Source organism: Mirounga leonina, unplaced genomic scaffold (assembly GCF_011800145.1).
Source record: "Mirounga leonina isolate KUSES-001 unplaced genomic scaffold, KU_Mleo_1.0 Mir_82, whole genome shotgun sequence".
NCBI lineage: Eukaryota > Metazoa > Chordata > Mammalia > Carnivora > Phocidae > Mirounga > Mirounga leonina.
The window spans coordinates 43,359,477-43,381,468 of NW_023270825.1; the positions used below are offsets into that span (position 1 = coordinate 43,359,477).

At 36.7% G+C, this 21,992-nt stretch overlaps 1 protein-coding gene across 1 annotated transcript in view; it reads left to right on the forward strand.

Annotated features, from left to right (window-relative positions):
• Positions 1 to 20,064, forward strand: part of DLGAP5 (DLG associated protein 5) — a 38,486-nt gene extending 18,422 nt beyond the window's left edge. The window contains exons 12-19 of the mRNA XM_034992953.1: positions 616 to 776; positions 5,934 to 6,026; positions 8,774 to 8,993; positions 12,768 to 12,960; positions 14,898 to 14,955; positions 15,746 to 15,989; positions 17,235 to 17,281; positions 19,494 to 20,064. Coding sequence (XP_034848844.1) covers positions 616 to 776; positions 5,934 to 6,026; positions 8,774 to 8,993; positions 12,768 to 12,960; positions 14,898 to 14,955; positions 15,746 to 15,989; positions 17,235 to 17,281; positions 19,494 to 19,634 — 1,157 coding nt within the window. The 3' untranslated portion in view covers positions 19,635 to 20,064. The remainder of the gene's footprint in view (positions 1 to 615; positions 777 to 5,933; positions 6,027 to 8,773; positions 8,994 to 12,767; positions 12,961 to 14,897; positions 14,956 to 15,745; positions 15,990 to 17,234; positions 17,282 to 19,493) is intronic.
• The last annotated feature ends 1,928 nt before the right edge of the window (positions 20,065 to 21,992 follow it).

A 21,992-nucleotide genomic window follows, 5' to 3' on the forward strand; every position in this document is an offset into this window, starting at 1 on the left:
TTCATATCTCAACATATGTTTGCTGCTATCTCTGTACTAAAATGGACATGATTTAAAAGATATAAGTAATTAGAATATTGATTGTTATTGCTAAAAATTAGACATTTGCCCATTATTAGATTGATATAACTATGAGTGACATCTGTAACTGGTATTGTCTAATTAAACAAAAATATTTTTCTGAATGAAAGTTACCTAAATCAATATGGAACAGATTTTCAGGGAAGTTCCTTAATCTTACTTATTTGGGGAAGCTGTTGAGAAAAAAAAATCATTTGTGTTTTATCAGTGTGAAGTGTTTCATAGATACTGATGTGTGATGGGTTGTTTGTGGTTGAATTCTTATTAAACACAAGGAAAGGTAGAGTGCTGTTGATTGTGCAGAAGTATGTATGAGAATGAATATTGCTAATTTTTAGCATGAATTGAAGCAGATAGTGAATGCTCAGTATTTGTAAAACAAAGTTTTGTAGTGATATTTTTTGTTTTACTAAGGTAAGAATTTGATTCTGTAAGCCCGAGGTATTTACAGTGAGGTCTTCTTATCATCTGGTGGGCTGGCAATAAAGGTCCAGTTTTGTCCTTTAACTTTTAAAAACCTCATATTTCCTTTAGCTAAAGATCTTATTCGCACAGCAGTTGGGCAAACAAGACTCCTTATGAAAGAAAGGTTCAAGCAGTTTGAAGGACTGGTGGACAATTGTGAATATAAACGAGGTGAAAAGGAGACTACCTGTACAGATCTGGATGGATTTTGGGATATGGTTAGTTTTCAGGTATGTGATCAAGCACTTTTAGTGTATTAACTCCGAGTAGGTCTTTTTGAAAAGGAGGTTAGCAAAAATAAAATGGGGGTAATGGGAGCTGCTTTTTAGGTACCTGTAATATTAAATGAGATATTAGATATTATTAAATGAAATATTAAAGATATTATCTTTATAAACTATAAAGCACTGTCTAAATTTTAAAGATTTATTTATTTATTTTAGAGAGAAAGAGAGCATGAGCAAGGTGGAGAGGGGTAGAGGGCAAGAGAATCTCAAGCAGACTCCCCGCTGAGCATGGAGCCTGTCATGGGGCTCAGTTTCATAACCCTGAGATCATGACCTGAGCCAAAACCAAGAGTTGGACACTTAACCAACTGAGCCACCATCACACCCCAGCACTGTCTAAATTTTATAACTGATGTCCACCTCTTCTCCATGTTGTCAGGATGAATTCTATATGGTTTGGAAATTGAGATTATATTCAACTGTTGCATAGACTAGGATGACTCTACATTTGAGAAAAATGAGCAAATTTAGTCTTTACTAGTTCAGATCATCTAGCAATTATTGAGTTCTTAATGTGTGCCAGGCATTGTACCAGGGGTTGAAAAATAAGGCACATTCTCTCTCCCAGAGAAGTTTGTAGCTTATTACAAGTCAGACACAACATATAATTTCTTTCTTTCTTTTTTTTTTTTTAAAGATTTTATTTATTTATTTGAGACAGAGAGAATGAGAGAGAGAGAGCACATGAGAGGGGGGAGGGTCAGAGGGAGAAGCAGACTCCCTGCCGAGCAGGGAGCCCGATGCGGGACTCGATCCCGGGACTCCAGGATCGTGACCTGAGCCGAAGGCAGTCGCTTTAACCAACTGAGCCACCCAGGCCCCCACAACATATAATTTCACTCTAATGTACAAAATGCTATGATAGTGGGAATCACTAGGAAGATCAGGAAAGGTATGGGAGGAGATGACACTTCCTAGCTTTTTGATCTTGTTTTAGAGATGAACATATAAAATACTATTTCAGGAACTAGTAGCCAATAATCATTAGACATTTGATAAAAGCTTCAAATCTGGGGGGAGAAAATAAGTCAAAGCAACCCAGGAAGAAAGCTTTTTTGGAAGGAGGAAATGAGGATAATAAAGGAGAAAAGAACTTTTAAATGCAAGTGTTAATATTCTCAAAGAGACCAGACATTTCATCTGCCAAATAAGAACAGCTATTAAAAAAAGAACATTCCAAGAACAACAAAAATTGCTCTTTGAAGTTAAAAACTATGAGAGCAGATATGTAAGATTCAATAGAAAGATGGAATATGAAGTTAAGATACTCCGTAAAATGGGAGAGATGTAAAATAAGAGAGACTGCATAAGAAATAGATAAGAAGATTAAGTGGACCAGTCTGCAAAATATAATATCCAAATAATAGGAATTCCAGAAAAAGAGAATAGAAAAAATAGCAGAGAGGAAATGATCAATTAAATAGTTTAAAATTTTCCTCAGAATTGGAGGACCTGAATTCCAGATTGAAGGAGCCCATTGAGTGCCTAGCACTGTGAATCAGAGTAGACCCACACCAATGCACATTATTAAATATGATTGTACAACTTTAGGGATGAAGAGAAAAATCTAGAAACTTCCAGGGAGAAAAAAAACAAGTTTTTTAAAAAAAATTTTATTGTTATGTTAATCACCATACATTACATCATTAGTTTTTGATATAGTGTTCCATGATTCATTGTTTGTGTATAACACCCAGTGCTCCATGCAGAACGTGCCCTCTTTAATACCCATCACCAGGCTAACCCATCCTCCCACCCAAAAAAAACCAAGTTTTATACAAAGGGTCAAGAATCAAAATAGCCTTGGATTTCTCAACAGAAACACTGAAAGCTGAGAGAAAAATGCCCTCAAACCTCTGAGGGAAAATAACTTCCAACCTGGAGTTTTGTACCCAGCCAATCACATGTGAAGGTGAAAAGGCACTTTTTAGACACCCAACATCTCAAATTTTACCTCCCATGTTCCCTTTCTTAGGAAACCAAGTGAGAATGTATCTCACAAAAATGAGGGAGTAAACCAAGAAGCAGGAGGAGGTGGGACTGATCCCCAGATGGGGGCTAAGGGAATGGGGCTGAGGTGAGTTGAGGTGTGCGGTTAGGAAGCAGTAGTTGAGGTTGGAGCAGGAGCATACAGGGCTCTGTGAGATTGGTCTCTGTGAAGCTGACCTAAATATAATACCTGATTTGTTTGCTTTTTAAATTGTGTTAAGAGGAGGTTTATATAGACTTGAGAGGTGAATTGATGATAGATACATAGAAGCTAAGCAAATAAAAAGCAAAAACGATTCAGTAGAGAAAAAGTGAAGGAAACATAATAATGTCCAATGCTGTACAGCCCGGATGTGAATTGTGTTTAGGTAGTCATGATGATGTGTTGCTTTATGACAGTTTTTATATATTTACCAATTTTCATAATGAGTTGGTTCGCTACCATCCTTCAATAGTGACCAATTAGTTTTGTGTTTTTTAGTGTTATTAATGGATAGATTTGAAGGTTTTTGATGTGTTTGTATTGTTTACATTTATCATCTGTTGATGATCATTTCCCAACTTTGGCTGTTGGGAGACTTTTCAAGTTGGCTCCTGGGACCTCTTTTTTTTTTTTCTTTAAGAGCTGTTTTCAGGTTTCATCTAATATAAAATTTACCAGTTCTAAATGCACAATTCAGTGAGTTTCAGTAAATTGACAGAGTTGTTCAACCAGTGCCACAATCCAAATGTACAGTATTTTCAGCATAAAAAGATCTTCTTGCCTATGTGCAAGTCAATCCCCATTCCCACTCCCAACCCCAAGCAACTCACTCTTTGTGGATTTGCCTTTTCTGGACATTTCATATTAAATAGAATAATACAATATATAGCCTTTTTTTTTTTTTTTTAATATATAGCCTTTCATATGTGGCTTCTTTCATGTAGCATGATGTTTTCGAGGTTCCTCCCTGTTGTAACATGTATCTGTACTTTGTTGCCTTTCATTGCTGAGTAGTATTTCATTGTATAAATACATCACTCTCTAGTCATCAGCGGAGGGACACTTGGATTGTTTTCACTTTGGTGATGATGAATAATCTGTGAATATTCACATACAAATCTTAGGGTGGACATTTGTTTTCATTTCTCTTGGGGTAAATAGATATTGCTGGGACATATAGTAAATTTACATTTAGCTTTTTAAGAAACTGCCAAGCTATTTTCCAAAGTGATTATATGACATTTTACTTTCCCATCACCACGTATGAGTTTTCCTAGCACTCCCTATCTTCACCAGTATTTGCTATTGTCTAGGAGAGCCATCCTAGTGGGTGCAAAGTATTTGTCGTAGTTTTGATTTCCGTTTCTCTAATGAATAATGATGTTAATGATCTTTTCATGTGTTTATTAGCCATTTGTATGTCTTCTTTGGTGAAATTTCTATTTAAATCTTTTGGTCATTTGGGTTTGTCTTTTTTTATTGAGTTGTAACTGTTCTTTATTCTGGATTCTTTATTCTGTCTTTTATCAGAAGTATTATTTGCAAATATTTTTTCCCTAGTTTGTGGCTTATTTTTCTTAATGGTGTCTTTTGAAGTGTAACTGTTTTAATTTTGATGGTGTTCAATTTATCAATTTTTTTCTTCTGTATTGTGATTTTTGGCATCATGTCTAAGAACTCTTTTTGCCTAATGTCAGCTCACAAAGATTTTCCTATTTTTTCTTCTAAAAATATTGCAGTTTTAGTTCCACAGTTAGGTATCTGATTCATTTGGAATTCATTTTTGTGTATGATATAGTTAAAGAGTTCATCTTTTTTCTTGTGGATATCCAATTTTCCCAGCACAGTTGAAGACTATTTAGTTTCCTCATTGAATTGCATTGATACATTTGTTGAACATCAGTTGGTCATAAGTGTAATCCTGAGTCTTTCTGGAATTTACATTTTTTCAGGAGAGAAATTGAGAGTACATATGTGTATAAATGAATAGTAGGGGAATGTGAAGCATGTTTGCTAAACTGTTGACAGTGGTTACTTCTTTGGAGGAGATTGGAAATACTAGACGGATGAGGATCATACACTGACATCAATGACTCCGTCTTTGGCCCTCCATCTTGTTCGTGCCCTCGCGATGACCTCCCCCCGAGCTATGTGTTCCAGCCCCTGGAGGTTAATGTCAGCCCCAACTGGAATGAGGGAAGCTTGTTCTGATCTTCCCTAAAGTGGCGCACAGAAGGCACCACTTCAGATATCTAGTAGAGATGAGGATCATACCAGAAGGATAAGGATCATACATTCTCATCCTGCTAGTAGATATATTACTTGAATCTTTTAAAATGACATTGTGTCAAGAGAATGAGAAGGCAAGCCAGACTGAGAGAAAGCATTTGCAAAAGACATTGTGTTTTAAAAAAAAAAAAAAAGACATATTGTGCTCTGTGTTCACATTGTATAATTTAGGAAACAAAAACATCTAGAATATCTCCTACATTTTATTTATTTTTTAAAAGATTTTTTTTTTAATTTATTTATTTGACAGAGAGAGACACAGCAAGAGAGGGAACACAAGCAGGGGGAGTGGGAGAGGGAGAAGCAGGCTTCCCACCGAGCAGGGAGCCTGATGCGGGGCTCGATAGGCGCCCCTATCTCCGACATTTTAATGGTCAAAAATAAATTAGGAGTGTTCTTCATATTTGACCCTCTTTATGTAGATTGTGGAAGCTTGTAAAACCAAAAATAACAGTGAGCAATTTTACCATAAGAATTCTTTTTTTGGGGGGACGCCTGGGTGGCTCAAATGGTTGAGCGTCTGCCTTCGGCTGAGGTCATGATCCCTGAGTCCTGGGATCGAGCCCTTCATTGGCTCCCTGCTCCATGGGGAGCCTGCTTCTCCCTCTGCCTGCCACTCCCCCTGCTTGTGCTCTCTCTCTGTCAAATAAATAAATAAAATCCTTAAAAAAGAAAAAAAAAAGCTTGATTTGAATACTAAATTGAGAATGACTTAGTCTAATTTATATGCCACAGTCCAAGTCACCATTCTCAATTTTTATTGAAGCTTAAATTCATTAGCTTTTCATTTTAATAAAGTTAGCTTTAATCTGATAAACTTGTGCTTTATTTATTAACAGATAGAAGATGTAAACCAAAAATTCAACAATTTGACCAAACTTGAGGAATCTGGATGGCAGAACAATACTAATATAAGCAAAAAAGTTGTTCGGGTAAGTTTGTGGTTTTATATCCAAATTTCTAATACAGACTCTTCTACTTTAACAAATTTTTATTTTTAAGCTTTAAAAATATTTAGCTTCAGATCTTTCATCTTTTTACAAATAAAGTTCCATATATTACTTAAAATGTCCTGATTGCCTTTGAAGAAAGAATAAGGAAATGGTCAAAACTAAATTTAGTGTTATTTCTGGAGGGAGGAGGGGCTGTAATTGAATTGAGACACCTAGCGGGCTTCTAAGTTACTAAACGGTGGGTATCTGCATGTTTGTTTTATACTTCAAACTGTGCATCTCCATTTTGTTGTAATTATAATAGTAGTACTACATAATTTATATAATGTGTAGTCTGTGCCAAGTTCTGTTCCATGTTTTTACTTGTATAAACTCATTTAATCATCACAACAATCCTGTGAAGTGGGTTCTGTTCTCCCCATTTTACAGTTGAGGAAACTGACATCCAGAAATCACTTGCCAAAGGGGGAGCTGGCTTTCAAGGCCAGACTTTCTCATTCTAGAATCTGTGTTCTTAATCAGTAGACTCTGCCACCTCTCCGTTTTATATACTCTTTTGAGTGATTTATTTCAAAATGAAAAAATTGAATAGAGAGGAACAATCTCTCTTTAGAACATCTATCTTCTTCCCTATGCTTTATCTTATAAATTTTCTTATTTTCTCTGTAAAATTTGCTTTGTTAACATGATAAGATTCCATTCTTGTCTGTTTGTTTCTAGTAATATTTGAACTCAAAAGTTTTTGGTCAGATGAATGCTTCTCAAACCACCTTACAGTGTTTCCAGTTTTTCTTTATATTTTAGAAAAATACCTTTGGTTGTAGAATCAGATTTCTAAATTTGTGCTTTATTCTTATGTAATCCAAGTAAGATCTGTTTTAAATCCTATCGTAGGAGTTTAAGATGACAGAATATTAAAAGAACCTATTACAGCGTCATTTTGTGACGAAATTAAATGAATGGATTTCAGATCTGTTAAACAGTGAAGACTGCTGGAACATTCTGAAGCCACTGTGGGTATTTCTTATTGAGTACCTGGTCCTGGAAACATAATGTCATCAGTGCTGCAGATAATGGCTGTCAGTACAGCATTCGGTCAGAGCCTTGTAATTCCGTCCCTTATCACCAGGTGTCTCTCTCTCCTCTTACTTTATTCTACAGGCTATTGTTAAGATCACGGAACAAATAAACTAAAACTATTACCTATACTTGATACCCTTACCTCTGACCTCTTATTCATTGATCTCTCATTCCATCGGTTAGCCTTGTTTTCTCCTTTGCCCTCTCTTTTCCATCAGTTTTTAGACATGTTTAAGGGTCTTATCTTTGTTTCCATTAAAGAAAAAAACAACTTGTGATGTTCCCTACTCCCAATCACAGACAAGCTTCCAGAAAAAGTTGTCTATACTCTGTTGCTACTATTTTGGTTCTCGCTTATCTCTCCAACTCACTGCAATTCAGCTTCACCCCTCTCTTTGCCTCTAGAACAGTTATCACCAAGGGTATTGATTCTCTAGTTGCTGAATTATTAGATACTTATAAAATCCAATCCCTCTGCAGGATTAAACATGGCTGAGTCCCTCCTTCTTAAAATTATATTCTGATTTTCCTCCTGCCTCTGTGCCCATTCTTCAGTCATGTTTGCAGTTTGTTTTTCCATTTATCCCTTATATGTTTGTGATATTCACATTCCTACCTCAACTCTATTTTTTCCTTCCACATTCTCCCTGTACAGTCTTACCCATCCTGTGATGAGTCCCAAATCTGTATTTCAAACCACACTTACTGCTAAGCTCTAGGTTTATATATCCTGACTCCATGTACCTTAAAATCAGTATGTCCCAAACTGAAGTCATCTGCACACACATCACTGTTTCTGTCTCAGAGAATGGTATTGGCATCTCACTAGGTGTCCAAGGTAGAAACCTGGCTATCTTCTTTAGTCCTTTCTCTGTTTCACCATCTCTACCCCACACACATCCAATAGATTGCTAAGTCCTCTCAATTTGCCCCCTTAAATATCTCTTGAAGCCTTTCTTGTTTTTCCATTTTTCCTCCTTAATCTAACTGCTGTCATCTTTTTCCAGTATCAGTGCAGTAGTCTCCTTCCTAACTGACTTGTAACCCTCCAGTCGCTTCTCTGGGCTGTAGACAGAATGACTTTCCTGAATCACAAAGCTGATAATGTTAATCTCCTGGTTAAAAATCATCTATAAGCTCTATTCCTTTGTCCTCTGTATAAATGTAGATATGGTTACCTGCAAGGGATTTTATAATCTAGCTGTTGCTTACCTCCTCCCAGCTCCTCTGCAATTTCTTTCGATTCCGGCTTTGCAAATACGCTGTCCTCTGCACCCAGTCCTGTCCTCACTCCATCTTGTAGCTTGGCTAACAGTGATTCCAGCTCAGGGGCTACCTCCTGTCAGCCTTTCTCGATAACTCTGAAGATTGATTTAGGTGATAGCCTTGTGTTCTCTCATAGCCGTCTGATTTTGTCTGTATCATGACATTTATTATTCTTAGTGTCTATATCTAGCCCTTCCGTAAGCTGTGAAGTCCTCGAGGGCAGGGGCTTTGTCCTTTACCTTTTGGCCCCCAGCATTTTTAGCACATACGAGGAATCTGATTAGTGTATGATGAATGTGTTAAATATTTTTTGTATGCTTTGTTTTTCTTGTAAGATGATAACAAGTAGCTTTAATACATGTCATAATTTCTCTTTGCAGAAGAAAGTGGTCTCAGGGGTAGCAAGTAAGCCCAAACAGGATGATGGTGGAAGAATTGCAGCTAGAAATCGCCTCGCGGCCATAAAAAATGCAATGAGAGAGAGGATGAAGCAGGAAGAAACTGCGGAGGCAGCGACCTTTGTAATGCCAAAGGAAGTTGATAAAATAGTGTTTGATGCTGGATTTTTCAGAATCGAAAGTCCTGTTAAATCCTTCTCAGGTTAGTTTTTCTGCTAAGACTCCTTGAGAGAAATATTTGGGTTGGATGGGAGCTTGTATAAGAGGTCAAAAATAGTTTTCATATGAAGACCTACAAACTCTCTGAGTCTGGAAAATAGACTACATACTCACTCACATACAAGGCATGTGTGGATGTGTATGATTAGATTACTTTAAGTGTGCTGTATCTTCTAAAATGGCTCTTATATTTTCTAAGCGATTTCACGTCTGTTACTACCACTTAACCCCACAATACTGTGAGGTAGGTCACAGGGTCCCAAGAGGTAAGGCACATGATGGAAGCATGAGAAGTTAGGTGGTTTTCTTCAGGTTAGTTAGTTGGATTGGAATTTAAGATGCAAAGCATCTCAGGCATCAAACCCTCGCCCTGCTTTAGTTGTGCTTTAAAATGAAGCTTATGGAAAGTGGAGTTTGGTTTAATTTTCATTTGTATTTAAAACGTCTGCTCAGATTTTATGAGACACAGTAAATGTACTAATTTCCTGATTTAAAAATATTCCAGTGAAACCAGCTTTTAATACTTCAAGAAACCATTCTTCTTATGATTTTCTAACTGATTTCTAACTCTGATCTTCTTATGATTTTTCTTTTTTTTTTTAAAGATTTTATTTATATTTATTTGACACAGAGAGACACAGCGAGAGAGGGAACACAAGCAGGGGGAGTGGGAGAGGGAGAAGCACGCTTCCCGCGGAGCAGGGAGCCCGATGCGGGACTCGATCCCAGGACCCTGGGATCATGACCTGAGCCGAAGGCAGACGCTTAACAACGGAGCCACCCAGGCGCCCTCTTAATGATTTTTCAATAGCTATTTGTCATAGGTTGTCTTTATTAGATTGAATTTCTATATATATATGAAAATTATTTATTTATAAGCCCTGTGATGAGAGGTCATAGCTGAAGTAATCTCTTCTGTAAATCTCGGTGGACGCTTCTATCAGTGCTTTAAGTGCTAGATGTTTGTTTTCAAGGAGAAAGGGGCCAAGTCCTCTTCAGGTACCTATCAGCTGAACGAATATTTTTTCCCTATTATTTAACTGTGTCCACGGGGAAATTTTCTGAACATAAACTTGAGCTGCTATCCAGTATTTACATTAAAATGTAAATTTATCACCTCAACTATATTATAACCTTCCTGTCAGTTTAGCTATCACATCTGGTGTGGTCTGGTTTGTATTCTTTACTCTAAGCAGCTGCTTTTCCTACGAACCCAGGAATTGCCTCCTGCTAGTAACATGGCTCCTTGCTGCTAACTTCCCAAGGAACTCATTGCCGCTATTCTTTCATGTACCCGACTTGGCCTTTAGGACTGGGGAGATTAAGGTTTATGGTCCAAATCTATCTTGTTAAAACTGAGTTTTAGTTCCAGAGCACATGGTTTGTATGAGGCTTGTTACAGAGCAGAAGTCCCCCAAGAAGCCCCTCTCACCCCATTTGTCACTCCCTAGAGGCAACCACTTCTTTTTTTTAAGATTGATTTTATTTATTTATTTATTTATTTATTTATTTATTTATTTATTTATTTATTTGATAGAGACACAGCGAGAGAGGGAGCACAAGAGGGAGAAGCAGGCTTCCTGCCAAGCAGGGAGTCCAATGCGGGGCTCGATCCCAGGATCCTGGAATCACGACCTGAGCTGAAGGCAGATGCCCAATGACTGAGCCACCCAGGCACCCCTACTTTTCTTTTTTTTTTTTTAAGGTTTTATTTATTTGTCAGAGAGAGAGAGAAAGTACACAAGCAGGGGAGTGGCAGGCAGAGAGGGAGAAGCAGGCTCCCTGCTGTGCAGGGAGCCCGGATGCAGGACTCCATCCCAGGACCCCGGGATCATGACCTGAGCCGAAGGCAGACGCTTACCGACTGAGCCACCCAGGCGCCCCAACCACTTTTAGTTCTTAGAGGAGTCTTGGAGTCTTGAGATGTTCGACTGTATAGATTTTTTTTTTTTTTCTCAGGTTGTGTAGATTTTTGTGTGTGTGTGAATTGTTCCTTGGATTTACTCTCCTTAGTCGGTTCTCTCTATCTTTTCAGAAACATCTATTTTATTTTTTTCCTGGTAAATAGACTATTTGCATAATTTTTCCTGTACTTGTTTTTTACTTCCTTATTTCCTCAACTTTCATGTTGGCTCTCATGGTTGTTGTTTTTATTTTTTAGTTTTGCTCTCATGGTTTAAATTCCCAAGAGCTCTTTCTCATTCTCAGAATGTTCCATTTTATAACATTCTGTACTAGTTTGGTAAGTGCACTGTCTTACCTTTCTGAGGATGTTAATGATAGCTTTTATGTTTTCTTTCCCCTGTACAGTCAGTATTTGTTCCAAGAAACTTTCATTTGTTTGGTTTTGGTTTCCATCTCTTGTTTTGGAGGCTTTCTTTGGGTGTCTGGTGATCATTCACTGCCTGCTTGTGGTTAAGAACAGGTCTCTGCCCAGCAGCATGTGGGTAATGGGGGCTTTACTATGGGGTGATTTAGTTGTGCCATAGTGCTAGGAATCTATATCACTATATTTAATTCTTTTTTTTTTAATTTTATTTTATTATGTTATGTTAATCACCATACTTTACAAATTAGTTTTTGATGTAGTGTTCCATGATTCATTGTTTGCGTATAACACCCAGTGCTCCATTCAATACATGCCCTCTTTAATACCCATCACCAGGCTATTTAATTCTTTTCTTATGGGCTAGCCGGGTTCCCCAGAAAAGATTCGTCCAGTCTGCTGCCTGGAGAATATAATTCTGGCTGTCAGCCTTTCAGGAGCCAGGTGGGAGGGAAAAAACTAAGCATCTCAACAGTTTGTTTGTGATCCCCTTTTTTCCATATAGTACCAATCTCTCAACCTTACCTGGTATCCCTTAAGCCAGGGACCTTCTCTTTCACCTTTTCATAAAATAAACCTCTCTAGATTTCTGGTTTGGGTGGTGGTTGGGGGGCGGGGTGGTGGCATGTTGACAGGTTGCAAAATGAGGAAAGGGCTCCATTTGTTCTTTAAACTGACTTTGAACCGATCTTCCTGTTTTTAGCTCCCTTTTCATCTCTGCTTCCAGACATACTTGAGGACACCAATTCTTTTGAAGGGTGCTGTGTTATAAATCGGGTTAATTCTCCTCTTTCCTAACTGGTGACTGGTGGCTTAGAAATTATTTTCTGGGGTCTACTAAATATTATCCCACTCACTCATCTACATTACAACTTCCAAAATTCTCTGTTTATTATTGTCTCTTTTTTTAGTTCCCTTTGTCCAAATTTAAAAAGCTGAGTAGGAGCGCCTGGGTGGTTCAGTCAGTTAAGTGTCTGCCTTCGGCTCAGATCATTATCTCAGGGTCCTGGGATTGAGCCCTATGTCGAGCTCCCTGCTCAGAGGGGACTCTGCTTCTCCCTCTGCCCCACCCCCTCCAGCTAGTGTGCACGAACTCTTTCTCTCTCAAATAAGTAAATAAATAAAATCTTTTAAAAAAATTAAAAGCTGCTGAGTAAAAAAAAGGGGGGCACTCTTTGTCCTTGTAACGTTCTGCCTTTTAAGATGATCTCTTTTACTGCTTATAGTAGTGGGATGTTAAGAGGAAACAATCTCATGTGTGTGTTCAATACTATCTTGAACTGAAAGTCACAGGCATTTTTCTTTAAAAAACATATTATGGAAGAAGCTAGTTGGTAGGGTAATAGGAAGAACTTGCACTGTCTTCCTGGATATAATGAAAAGTGAATGAAAGAACTTTTTGATATTGAGATGATTTCTCTCATCTTCTAGGAGTTTCTATCTCTTCTGAACGTCTTTCTCAAAGACTTAGGACACCTAAGTCTGTCAGCAAAGCTGTGTCTGAGAGCAGGGCTGAGATGGACCATCTAAGACAAACTATGTCATCACAGAATCCTGATCCTCAAAGTACCAAAAGTGAGCATGTTGATAAGGAGACTTTGCTTTCAACTATTCCTAAAAACAGGTATTTCTTTCATGTGTTGTTATTAAGAGTGTAACAGATGCTGGGGTGCTTGGGTGGCTAAGTGTCCAACTCTTGGTTTAGACTCAGGTCATGATCCCACGTGTGGTGGGATCCAGCCCTGCATCAGGCTCTGTGCTCAGTAGAGAGTCCGCTTGAGGATTCTCTCCCTCTGCCCACTCATACACGTGCACAGACGCGTGCACTCTCTCTTTCTCTCTAAAAATAAGTAATTAAGTCTTTAAAAAAAAGCATAACAGATGCTGACATTAAATATCATTTCGGATTGTTAGCCTGGTAAAATATGGAAGACCTATATTTTTAATTAGATTTCACAATGACCCTGTAATGTGTAAGAAATGCTTCTATTTTCTAAATGAGAGAATTAAGGCTTACAATTTCATATTGATTATTGGTTATATTTAGGTGTGCAAAGTAAATTCTCCAGAACTAAGAAGAAAAGAAACAATACAATGTTGTTTGGTGCTAAACACAATACAACTTTGGTGCTTGGCAGGTTTGAGTTCAAAACCAGTTCTATGGCATACTAGCTGTGAAACTTTGGGACTTTAATTAACTCACTTAGCTTCAGGTTCATCATTTACGAAACAGCAGTGCCAATACTTCCCTACAGGGTCCTTGAGAGGTAGGCACTTTTGTACCAGCCTCTATCGAAAATGCCTTGAGATTGCTATCTTGCATAAATAAGGGAGAGCTTATGTGTACTGAAGAATTATGCGCTAGACGTGGTTCTAGGTTATGAACAGGTATTATCTCATTTCACCTTCAAAACAACCCTGTGAGGTACTAGATGCCCATTTTTCAAGTGAGAAGACTTGAAAAGTTAGTGACTTACCCATTTTCAGCTTATAATTGGTAAAACTGGATGCTGCCTCTATTCTTTCTGCTGCAGAGGACTGCCTCTGCACAAATGCACCAGAATTTTCTATACAGTCCTTGTTCCTGGAACATAAATGTACCAGGAATCTGATAGGAAAAAGATACTTTAAGGTAAGTAGAAAATAAAATTGTAGTCTGGAGCCAAGAGAAGACTATTGGTTTTATTATTAATCTGGAGATGGGATAGCATTGAATACTCCGTCATTATAGCAAAGAAGGTTGTCAAAAAAATAAAAGAACACTTTATGAATTGAAATAGAGGAAACAAATGAAAGTTTATGCTCTTAAATATTTTATGGAACAAATTTTAAAATTTCAAATTTTTAGTATAAACCAAGGTATATTTAGCCTTTGTGAGAACTAAATATTTTAGATATTCTAGAAATATCTGGATGATAAAATACCAATTTATTGTCATTTCTTAAATGCCAGTTGCTTTACTTTATATATATCCTCTAGTTTATTATCTTGTGCTAAGATCCATAATTATATTTAAAAGATACTATAAGTATTCTTTAAAATTTTTTTACTTAATTCCCAAAAATAGTCATGAAAGAGCATCTTACACATAACTTTGTGCAGTGAAGGTGAAGTGGAGTTGAAAACTAGAAAAATAGGATATTTAAAAAAAAAAAATGACTTGCAAGGGTTGAGACAGGTATTTTTAATGAAATAAAGTTACAGACTTCAAGATTAGAATATGTTAAGCTATAACTAACAAGTAATGTAGTCAACTCCAGCTACACAATAACTGAGTTGTTAACTTTGACCCCCCAGGAGTTGGCTTTATTCTAACCTTTCCCTACTGTGTATATAGCTCTGGATTTGGCGAGATTCAAAAGATTGCTGGTGGACTGAGCAGCATGGTAACAGGCTGTGAACTTTCTGGGGAAGAGTTCATCTTCCTGCTATAGCTGTAGTCCAAAACTAACTTCTTTGGACCAGGCTCCATCTTTGACCCATGAAGGATAATATTAAAACACAAGTAAAAAGATAGCAGTATGTTTAATTATCTGATTATCTACTTTTTTCTTTTTTAGGAACAACATAGAAGATGCTCAGTGTCCTGGATTACAAGATTTAATTGAAGTAAATTATGTAAGCCCTACGCCAGTATAGTAGATAGCAATTTATGTGGTTATATGTAGTAACTCCATAAACAACTCCCAGAATTTCCATTGGAAATCTAAACCAGTCATTAAAATGATACTTCTTGTTTTATTTATTTATTTTTTAAAGATTTTATTTATTTATTTGTCAGAGAGAAAAAGAGCACAAGCAGGGGGAGTGGCAGGCAGAGGGAGAAGCAGGCTCCCCGCTGAGCAAGGAACCTGATGTGGGACTCGATCCCGGGACCCTGGGATCATGACCTGAGCTGAAGGCAGATGCTTAACCGACTGAGCCACCCAGGCGTCCCGACACTTCTTGTTTTAAAGGCCTTTGTCTTGTTTGAAACCATAGTGCCATTTTGTGTTCTTTAACTCACATCAAGATTATTTTTTTAAATAAAGTTTTATTATAACACAGCCATACTTATGTATTATATCTGGCTGCTTTGCAATACAGTGGTACAGTTGAGTAGTTGTGGCCAAGATTCTGTGGTTCACAAAGCCTAAAATATTTAGCATCTGGCCCTTCACAAAAAAATGTTTGCCAGTCACTGAACTGGAATATCATAGACACTTGCTGAGAAGCTTTCCTTCAATCATACCATTGCTATAATACTCTTTGAACTAATTGTTCAAGAAGCAAGATAGTAAGATTTACAGTGTTCTTTAGCCTGTGTTCAGAATGTCATTCTACTGTTTTTATTTTTAATTGCAACAAGACTTTTTTCTATTTTTTCCAATTTTTGGTAATTAAATGTAAAAACATTTTTTACTTTCAGGATGCAAACAAGATAAACTTTGAGATGGATTGTTTACCCAGTGAAAGAATGAATTTGCCTCTACTTGCTGGTGAAGTGGCAGATGATATTAATACTAATAAAAAGGAAGAAATTCCAGATGTTGTAGAAGGAATGGAACTACATTCTTTAGTTACAGCACAGGATGTTTTGATGAGCAGCCCTGAAAATATACCATCACAAAATGACATCTTACAGGAAGAGAAGACTAAAATTTCTCAGTCAGGTGAGGTCTTTTAAATTTATTTAGATGAGGCTCTGTTAAATAAATGAACTTGGACTAAAACATAGATTATTGTGAATACTTCTGGGTACCAGTTTCTAAGAGTAAAGGTTGAAAAATTGGGCATTCACAAGAAATACCTTCTAAGAATCAGTACATGTTATATAGTATCCCACTGTCCTCCTCAGACCTTTGGAAGTATACCTGTTAAACTTATTAATGGCTACTAATCCATGTTGGAAATAAGTAGCATTTTACATTAGACCTATTTGGATTCTTCATTGTTTGTGAAAATTCAGAGAAATTCCCCGAAGTTTATTTTTTTAGTTTACCTCTTTGTCGACACACATCCTCAAAGCTTTCTTTAAGATGCCCTATTTTTCTTTCATAATGCCTTTTCCAATCTACTTTGTTGTGATTGTTCTGCAATAGGAAATGGCTCTTGGACTTTTGTTATAGTATAATGTGTGATAGTTTCGCCTACTATTTTCATCTGCTACTCAGTGGTGCTGTTCTGGCTGGGGACTAAGGCAAAATAAACTGTAACCTTGGCCAGACATTTAATGTACTCCAGCTGTGTTCTTCACCTAGCATCTTTGGGGTACCTTTTTTTTCCAACCTTAGTATATTACCTGTTTATTATAAAAGGATATAACTCAGAAATAACCATGTGAAAGAGATGCATAGGCCAAGGTATGGGGAAAGGATACAGAGCTTCCATACCTTCCAAATGCACCACTCTCCCCAAATCTCCACATATTCACCAACCTGGATACTCATGGTACCTTTAATATTGCAAGCATGAGATTTGTTTATAGAAGACTCTTTTTATACTGAATTTCAGGATGAGAATTTTAATTAAAAAAAATTTAAGTACATTTTAAAAAATGCTATAGCATGAAGCACCTGGGTGGCTCAGTCGGTTAAGTGTCTGCCTTCGGCTCAGGTCATGATCCCAGGGTCCCGGGATTGAATCTGGCATTGGGCTCCCTGTTCAACGGAGAGTCTGCTTCTCCTTCTGCCCCCATCCCTGCTCGTGCCCCCCCCTCGCAAAAATTAATTAATTAAATCAATCTTAAAAAAAATTTTTTTTTAAATGCTATAGCATAAGATGACCTATATTTTTGTCTTAGCATTTCATAGGGAGCTTTTCATCATTTTTGTCCATTTCTAACAACCCTTGACTGCAAGGATATTTAAAAAGGTAAAAGTTGGGGTTTTTTGTTTTGTTTTGTTTTGTTTTTTCAGTATTTGATATTAAAAGTCTCACTACTGAATGCCATCTTCTTGATTCGGTAAGTTTTCCAACTTAATTTGAAAAATTGCTTTATATTCTAGATCTGTTTTATAAAATGGTTTATTCACTTTTCAGTTTGTGTACAAAGTTGGTTTAAAATTTACATGTTATTTACTATGAAATCCATTTGTTACTCATTTTTCTCAAAATGGGAAAAAATATCATGTTTATAAACTTTAAAATATAGCATGTTTTAATACTACATTCTGAAGATTTATTTCCCTATATAATTTAGGTATCAAATTTGTTATGACATATTGGTTGAATACTTAAATATCTAATTGTAGGGCGCCTGGGTGGCTCAGTCAGTTGAGCGACTGCCTTCGGCTCAGGTCATGATCCTGGAGTCCCGGGATCGAGTCCCGCATCGGGCTCCCTGCTCGGCGGGGAGTCTGCTTCTCCCTCTGACCCTCCTCCCTCTCATGCTCTCTCTATCTCATTCTCTCTGTCTCAAATAAATAAATAAAATCTTTAAAAAAAAAAAAATATCTAATTGTAGCTTAGGTTATGCTAGGTATCGCTAAGTGATGTCAGAAAAAATAAGGCAAGGTTTCTGCCTTTAGAAACGTGCAGTTGGGAAGATAACGTCTATCCTACCTTCAGTCATCACTGGTTATTTTCATTTTAATTCTTTTGGATTACTATATCTATATACATAGATATATAGATATGTCCTAGTATTTTATTTGGAGGCTCCCCAGCTTTACTTTTGGTGACCTCTTGCCTCTACATCTAGTTCAAACCTTAGCCCTTCTGTGAGGCCTTCCTGGAAAAGCTCTCATCTCTCCCATATTAATTTATATATAGATATATATATCTATGTGCACAATGCACACACTTATTATCTCTTATTAGGAATATAATATGAATATGTTATATTCCTAAAACATAATTTTAGGAATCTCTTTCCCTTATTGTCTGTAAATTCCTCTCTAGGCAGAGCTGTCTGATTCATATTGGTGGATGGGGGCACTGTGGCATGAATGAAATAGTGCTCTCTTGTCTACTCTTAACAGCACTGCTTTTCAGCCCTACCCCCAGATATTTTTATTTCAGCAGTCTGGAGTAAGACCTTTATCAGGTGATTCTAATGTGTAGCCAGTTTGACAACCCTGGTTTATAGCCTTACCTTGAAATTTTCCAGAGCCAATTGCTAAAATGGGTCAGGAAATGGCCTTGGTTTGCTAATCTTTGATCTCAGAATATAAAAAATTCATTAAGGCAAATGTAGGATAAAAGCAATAATTTTTGTTAACCTCATAAAGCCTGGCAAATGCTTGGCTTCCTTAAGCCACTAATTCCTTAAGGACCTCTGTATATGTTGGCTTTCGTTATTTTCATTATTTTCAAAGCCACTAATTCCTTAAGGACCTCTATATATGTTGGCTTCTCTTCATGTCCAGGCTTCTGGGCTGCCTGTGTCTCAGGAGCAGAATGAAGTGTGTCAGTGTGACCTGTAGTCTGCTTTCTTGATCTTAGAGTCAGGGATTTCAGCCTAAGGCCAATTGATATAAATCTGATTTAATCCTGTTCTCAGATCTGAACTCTGAATGCTTGGTTCTGATAATATAGGATATTCCAAATAAATTTGGAATGTAATATATCGTAACATTTTGTTTTATACTAATATTATGATTAAAAGTATTTCAGTTATCTTATACATTATCTAGTTGACAAGTCTTGGTATTCCCTATGAATTCTTTTCCACTTTCATAAATATTAGAACTCAGACTTTTTAATTTTATTTTTTGTAGGTCCACCTGTCTATTTTAGAACCAAATTATTACTTGCTTCTATAGCATCACTTGAACCTGAAATAGGGCTGGAGGGGGAACAAAGAAAAGGATCCGAGTAGGATCACATTAGTAAAAAGCCTAGTAAGTGAGTTATATGGATTAGGATTTGTGGAATCTGTGTAAATGGCTTAAGATATGGTCTTAATTTTATTCATCCTACATATACTGCTGAAGTCAATTTACATATTACTAGTCACCTTTAAGGCATATGTGCCTAATACAACTTTTCAATTAAAAAAAAGTATATATTTGAAATTAGATCCACTGGTAAGTAGCAAACTCATTGTGCTATTAATAGTTTTATTACTATATATAGAAATTTATGTTATTAATTAACCTACTATTAACTTGCAGTGTTGAAGGCTCAATTGGTGAAACCCTTGATTTAGTGACTTCTCTGAATTTATTCTCTAGCCAGGCCTAAACTGCAGTAATACATTCACTCAGGTGGAGAGGAGACATCAAGATCATGACAGACACATTTCCTTTGGTGGTAACTTGATTACCTTTTCACCTCTAAGGCCCCTCCATGATGAACAACCAGAAGAATTTTGAATTTAAAAATAAATCCACATATTTTTCTTCATATTATCAATGTGATATATTGTTAGCATATTGAAAATTGAAGAGTATGTATTTGTGTTCACTTCTAGTTAATTTATATAGTATCATAAAATGTTTTAATATTCAGTGTTCATCGAAGTGTGTTTTAGATATGATAGTGTTTCTCGAGGGAAGTGGGGATATTTTGTACATTAACTATGCAGAATAAAAAGTGTACTTTACCTCACCTCTCTTGTTTAAAATGTATAAACTTAAAGCTAAGTGTACTTAGAGCTTATGAACATTCTTCAGTTTAATCAAAATATAGTATTAAACTTTGACAGAAATATTTGCATCTTTTTATATTCTCTTAGTTTGGACTCTTAAATTTGTTGATATTGAACAGCTTTGCATATTGCATTTTTCAGAGTATACTGAGTTTCTTTTTTTTTTTTTTTTTTTAAAGATTTTATTTATTTGACAGAGAGAGACACAGAGAGAGAGGGAACACAAGCAGGGGGAGTGGGAGAGGGAGAAGCAGGCTTCCTGCTGAGCAGGGAGCCCGATGCAGGGCTTGATCCCAGGACCCCGGGATCATGACCTGAGCTGAAGGCAGACGCTTAACGACTGAGCCACCCAGGTGCCCCTATACTGAGTTTCTTTAAATGAGCTTTCTGGAATCTGAAGTTGTTTACATGCTGCAGTTTCAAAAGGTTAAAGGGTTAGAGGGTCCCATTAAATCTTTGCCTTTTTCTTTTCATTTTCCCCTTGACAAAACTGACAGCCTTAGAAGGAAATGCCTTCTTCCCTTGAAAAGAATTGTATCAATCACTTAATGTGTTTGAAATATTTTCTCTTTTATAAAACTCTTAATTATAGTATTGTAGAAGACAGGGCCATAATAGCACCAAGAAGACTTGTAGAAGCTAACGCTTATAACCAGACCTGGGTCCAGTTATTTCTTCCTCTAAATGAGTTAGGGTTGGAGGCATTCACCAAACAAGCAGCAGCTTTATAAACGTGTAAGATTAGAGGTTTTCAAAAAGAAAAGAAGACACATCCACTTTTGTTGTCAGAGAAAGGTATGTTAGGCTTGTGGGAAAGATAGTATTATCAAGCCCATATGAGCAGTTAGGCTATGTGAGGTGCTGGCTTAGAAGAATGTTCTCAGAATACCTAATCTTACCAAAAGATAAAAGCAGCTTTAACAGCCCATTAATGAGTAATTCAAGCAAGACATGCAGAACAAAGAAACATATGTAAAAGTTAGGGTTTTCTAAGGGCCCATGCATATGAGCATGCAAAAGAAGTTGGTGCAGAGAAACCCAAAGACTTAGAATATAGATAAAGCAATATACAACAAAACAATAAAATAATATTTGCCCTCAAGGATAAAGCAAATGAGAATAAAAACAGTATCAGTAAACGTGATTTTTTTGTGGGTTTAATAAGATGTACTGTTGACTTGTTCAGAGAACTTTTGTCTGTTTAGTGATAGTAGAGTGAACTCAAACTGGCTTAATAACAGGGAAGTTTATTATTTGCACAAGTTGCCAGGGTGATTCCAAGCACTTTCCAATCAACAGCTCCATGATGGTATCAAGGTCCAAAATTACATTCATAGTTTCTGTCATCCTTGCCGTTGGCTTCTCCGTGGCTGGATCCTTTTGGGGTCACATATATTGTTAGTGTGTTGAAAATTGAAGAGTATGTATTTGTGTTCACTTCTATTCAATCAATTTATATAGTGTCATAAAATGTTTTAATATTCAGTGTTCATCAAAGTGTGTTTTAGATATGACAGTGTTTCTTGAGGGAAGTGGGGATATTTTGACTATCCATTTGATATGGTCTTTAATCAGGATCCCTTATTTTATCTAGGATTATACTTAAATAAAACCATGACTATTAGGAAACAGGGAATGGATGGCTAAGCAGCCATCAGTATACCCTACATCTAGATAGTGTTCTTAGGCTATTGGACTCTAGAATTACGAGGTTTTAGAAAAATCTTTAAAGATACAGGAAAGAATATTGCTTCGCAGAACAAATGCCTTTCCAAAAATGAAACCAAAAAAAATTTCCATTTGTTGAGGACCTCCTATATGGCAAGCCCTTTGTAAACAATATTTATTCAATGATCACAGTAACCCTACAAAAGGTGTATTATACCACCATTTTATAGACAAAGGAACCAAGGCTCAGGATTTAAATAATTTTGTGTAAACCAAGTTCCCCCTTTTTATCATAGCTTATGTTTTTCCACTTAATCATAGGTGTGGAAGAGTCAAGATGAGAATGTTGGAGTAAGGAAGTAACATAGTTTTTTGAAATAAACTGCTCACATCCCTCTTTAGGACTGAAAGTCTT